The 4,978-nt window shown below is 44.0% G+C and overlaps 1 protein-coding gene across 1 annotated transcript; it reads right to left on the reverse strand.

Moving 5' to 3' along the window:
* Positions 1-1,186: 1,186 nt before the first annotated feature.
* LOC110287800 (secretoglobin family 2B member 20-like) lies at positions 1,187-3,149 on the reverse strand. The gene is made up of 3 exons (XM_021154327.1): positions 3,076-3,149; positions 2,441-2,622; positions 1,187-1,448 (listed from the first exon to the last, which is right to left on the reverse strand). Exons 1-3 carry the CDS (start codon positions 3,134-3,136, stop codon positions 1,350-1,352), a joined length of 342 nt encoding a protein of 113 aa, XP_021009986.1. The 5' UTR covers positions 3,137-3,149; the 3' UTR covers positions 1,187-1,349.
* Between the last annotated feature and the right edge of the window lie 1,829 nt (positions 3,150-4,978).

The raw sequence follows: 4,978 nt of genomic DNA on the forward strand, positions 1-4,978 counted from the left end.
CATTTTAACAAGTGGAGTTCATCATTTTAATTTACATGGCTATCCAGTCCTCTCTCCCTTTTACTTGTTGGGTTACTGTTTTGTGTTTGAGTGTATAAGGGAGAGCAGGTATGCATATGCCACAGCATGCATGTAGAGATCAGAGGACAATCCTGAGCCATTGTTTAGTACAGGCCTCTGGCTTTCTGATATTGTGGAATGCCAGGGTAGCTGGTCTACAAGCTTTTGAGAATTTACCTGAACCCCCTGAACTTCAAACAGGAGCACTAGGACTCTAGATACATGCTAACAAGTCTGGCTTTACATGGGTTCTGGGAGTCAAACTCAGGTTCCCAATAATGCACTGAAGCACTCTACCCATTGAACCTGCTTCCAAGTACTTCACTCTTTCCTCATGTTGGGCATTGACTCCTATCTCTTCCCTTATTGACTTTTTTTGTATATTATGAAGTTCTGGGTTTCTTTTAAAGATTTATTTATTTATGTTATGAATATGAGTAAACTGTTGTTGTCTTCAGATACACCTGATGTGGGTCACAGATGGTTTTGATCCTTCATGTGGTTGCTGGGAATTGAACTTGGGACCTCTGGAAGAGCAGCCAGCATTCTTAACTCCTGAGTCATCTCTTCAGCCCCTTGGTTTTGTTTTTGAGGTAGGGTCTCANAGTGTAACCATCACTGTCTTAGAAACTGCTATATTGGCCAGGGTGTGACAAATGGTAAATGTCACTATCAGACCAAGATTATCTGAGAAGCACACCCTTATGATCTCTACATTACTCTCCTGTTATAACTGGACACAGCTGTGATACAGCCCGGAGACAGCACAGGAGGTAAGTGTTTCTCCACTTCTTTTCTATTCCGACAACCTGGTGAATCCTGTGGCTACTTACATGCTATTTTCCCTCAGACAATCCCAGTCTCCAGAGTCTCAGAGAGCTCCAGTAAACTGAGAATGGGGGCTCACATCTATAATCCCAGCGCTCAGGAGGAAGAGGCTCATGGATCTCTGTGAGTGCCAGGCCACCCTGGTCTATACATCAACACAAAAAGGATACCAGAAAGGCTTTCTCATGATCACTTGGCTAATCAGGAGCAGTCACGCTGCTCTCAGTGACTACAAAACTCATTTCTCTCAGTATCTCCTGGATCCTCTGAGGACCTTGTTTAGTACATAGACACAGGTCACAGAACTGAGCTGCAAGCCTTTATTAGAATCAGTCTAAGAGACTGGATGATGAAAGAACAGGATCAGGAATCCAACTTCAGGAGAGAAAGAGGACAGGTCAGCAAGATGGCACTTGGATCAGACATTTTGCAAAGATGGGTTGCCCAAAACACATTAACATCTATTGTCCTAATTGCTTGTCTATAAGTTCTACAATGGGTGTTATTACATTGCCGTCAGTATAGAATTGCTGCCATTCTGGGCCGGCAACCATGGCTTCCTGGAAAACAGAAAGGCAGAGAGGAACAGTGTTGGCTATAGGCAAGATACGGGACCTCAGCAGGGCTCCCCACCACCGACAAAGAGACTGCTCCTCATGCACAGTAAAGAAAATCCCATGCAGTGACTCAGGTCTCCAGTAACAAATTCTGCCTCAGGGGATTGGAGCCCACGCACACCCTTCAGGAGGAAGCCTGAAAACCAACATAGCCAGAAGGGACGAAGGGGAGAAGGTTCTGGAAAGCATAATGGGGGCTAGGTCTGCAGCGCGACAGTAGAGCTGAGTATGAGTTTGGTGATGATTCCCACACCTGAGCACCTCTCTCCAGGCACATTGGCTGTGTAGCCATGTTAAAAATATGTCCTTCATGTGGACTTGTTAGAGGAAAAACATTTTGGATAGCACGGTGCTTTTTCGAGACATGATACTCAAGTCAAATACTTTGGAATATAGGGTGAGAGCTGTACTGTTTAAAATATACATCTCTGCAATACAGTTATGCTTAAAACAAGAGAGGACAGGAGACAACAGTGGTGAGGAACTTTAGGCATTCCCTGGGGTGGGGGTGGCATTTGAGACATGGTGGGAGGTTTTGTTTTAGCACAGATGATGCCCACAGAAATGGGATTCATCAATGCCTGGGGAATAATAGACCCCAGAGAGGTTCCAAAAAAGACACTGGAGAGAAATTTCAAGCATCTTAGAGTAGAACTTTGAGTACCAAACCTGTGCAGAGGCTATTCCAAGGACTCCCCTGTTCCTACTATGGGTGAGAACCCCATGTTTACCCAGCATGTGGGAGTGAGCTGCAGAATCATGCAAGGAACAGGCTGGCTGTGTAACCTGCATGCTGCTTTACAAATACTAGGGTGGGCAAGGGTTTAAGTTCTGAGTTGCAGGTCACCTGGCATGTAGTAATGGTTGCATTTAAAACTGGTACACAGCTTTACAGCATCTGTTGCATGGGTGAGTGGAGGTAAAGAGAAAATTACCATAATTTTGGGTTCTAGAAGTCTGTTTCTTAAACTTTCCTCTCTGTAGCAGCCCTGGATTTTTTCAAAGGCCACCTTTTCCTCTGCAGTAGCATTGAATGCCTGGAGTTCTTGATACATCCACACCCTACTTCCAGAGACAACACTTGCATAGCCTTCGAAGAAAGGAACACATGCTTCTGCTGCAAACACAGAGAGAAAAATACCATTAAAAGACAATGGGATGGTCAAATCAGAGGCTCAATGTTCCTTGTAGCATCTACAAATGCCTTAACTGACTTTTCTCATAGTCAAACCCTCCTGAAGGCTTCAGCCTCCCAGAAACAACATGGTTTACATGAGATACACAGATCTAGCAGAAAAACATCCATGAGTTTGATATCTGGATATCTGACCTTCACATAATCCCAACACTTGCCTCAGCTTCAACTGTGCATCTAAGGTCCCTTTATCATGAGTATCATCTCCAGCACACCTATGTCCCCACATCCCACAAATCCACAGTTCTAACTCAGTGCAGAAAGAATCAATTTTCTTCTGCAGCTCCTTTCCAGTGGCCTCCCAAGGACACCTAGGTCTGTCTCAGGGCCCCATTTAGAGATCTCCATGGGACTGAACAAGGGTACCACTCTCACTTGTCTGGAAGATCAGCCCTCCAGTCACGAGCAAGCCCAGCAGAAGAAGTGTCCCCTTCATGGTGAAGAATGCTAAATGCTCCTCTCAGAGCAGATCCTCTTCTTTATAAACCATTGTACCTCTGAGCCCAGCCACACCCATCCTCAAACATGCCTCCAGGAGTTCCAAACACCTTTTGGGCAAGAACCTAGCACCTGTGGATGTCCTTTCAACTTGCATAGAGGCAGAAGCATGGGGGGCCCCTCCCACTCTGAAGAGCAAACAGTCTGAGACAGCCTGATGTCATCAGTTTCTGAAGAGAAGTTGTTTGTACCTTTGCCAAAGATTGTTTAGAGCTGATCTTTGCAAGCAGCCCAAATGCTGAACAAAATGACCTGTGGTCCTGTTTTCCTTTTCAAAATCCTTACCTCTTCTTGATCCCATTGTCCAAGCTACTGAGACCTTTGTATTGGAAGGCTGAGGACAAGGAGGTACAAGGAGAGTGTACCTCTCTGTGACACTCAGCCAGGGTAGTCCCCAGCTCTTTGGCAGTGTGGATATCCTTGGGGACTGATGATGCTTTTGTACCACAAATTGTTCTTCACTCCCCAGTAGCTCATTCCTGTTGTCATGTTTACCTTGTCCACTCTCAGCTATGTTAGGAACCATGTCTTAAAGAGGTTTGAACAGTATTTTCCAGCTGGTGAGAGCCCTGAGTGGTATAGTGAGGTATTCAACCCTGAACATGAACTCTGCTGTCCAACACCCCTCAAGCTACTGTGAACTGCCTGTCTGTAAACTACACTGCTCCACAGGCCACAGGAAGTGCTGTGTGTATAGGCTGTCTCAAGTTCAGAACAACATACTTACCCTAAGGAAGACTTTTCCAGATAAGATATAATTGTCAGCTGTGTGTGGTAGTTAATGTTTCTTAAGACAGGAAGGTCTTAAATTTAGGCTGACCCTGTTTGCAGTGTGTGATGGTTAATCTTGATGATCATTCTGACTGGGTTGAATGTTGCCATAGAAACAAATTTCTGAGTGGGTATTTTTTAGGTTTAATCAATTGAGGTGGGTAAACTTACTTTTATGTGGAAGTGTGTACTATGGTTACATATAGGGTGGACAGAGTTAAACAAGCTGAGCAGAACCATTCATGCCTCTTTGCTTCCTGATTGTAGATGTGACCAACAACCTCAAGTTCCTTGACTGTGCCTAACTGACTGTGATGGACTTTAGCTCTTCAAACTGTGATTAGAAATGTTGCTTTTCACCTGGCAGTTTGTCACTAGTTCCCTACAACAGTGGCAGAATAGTTTTTTAGCATGTGCAAAGCCCTAGGTTTATTCTACAGCCCAGCACACATAGACAGGAGCAACCAAAAAGATGGATCAGTGTGAAAATTGCTTCTTTTGCAAGCATAAAGTCCAGGGTTAAAATCCCTAGGATCCATAAGAGTGGTGGCATACATGTCTAATTCCATGTGAGCCTCATGTTCAATAAGAGACTTGGTCTCAAAAAATCGTGTGGAAGGATGTTGAGATAGCTCAGTGATTAAAGGTGCAGTGATTGAAGGGAAAGACCTGAGTTCAAATCTCAGAAACCACCTGTTAGAGGAGGAGAAGTAACTCCTCCAAATTGTTGTCTGACCTTCACATGCACACGCATACACACACACACACACACACACACACATCTTAGTAACACTGTCCATACACAGGCACATACACAAGTACACAAACACAGGAACAGACATCTAGAATTTTCTGTGGAAACTGGCATGAGGAAACATGAACAGGCTCCTAATTGACAAATATAAAACAATTTGAACAACAAAAAAAAAAAAAAAAAACTAAAACATGATAGTGGTTTGTTCTAGATTTTTGATATAACCTATAAAACCATGCTCTTGTGAATGGTTGT

The sequence above is a fragment of the Mus caroli genome, unplaced genomic scaffold (assembly GCF_900094665.2).
Source record: "Mus caroli unplaced genomic scaffold, CAROLI_EIJ_v1.1 scaffold_15167_1, whole genome shotgun sequence".
NCBI lineage: Eukaryota > Metazoa > Chordata > Mammalia > Rodentia > Muridae > Mus > Mus caroli.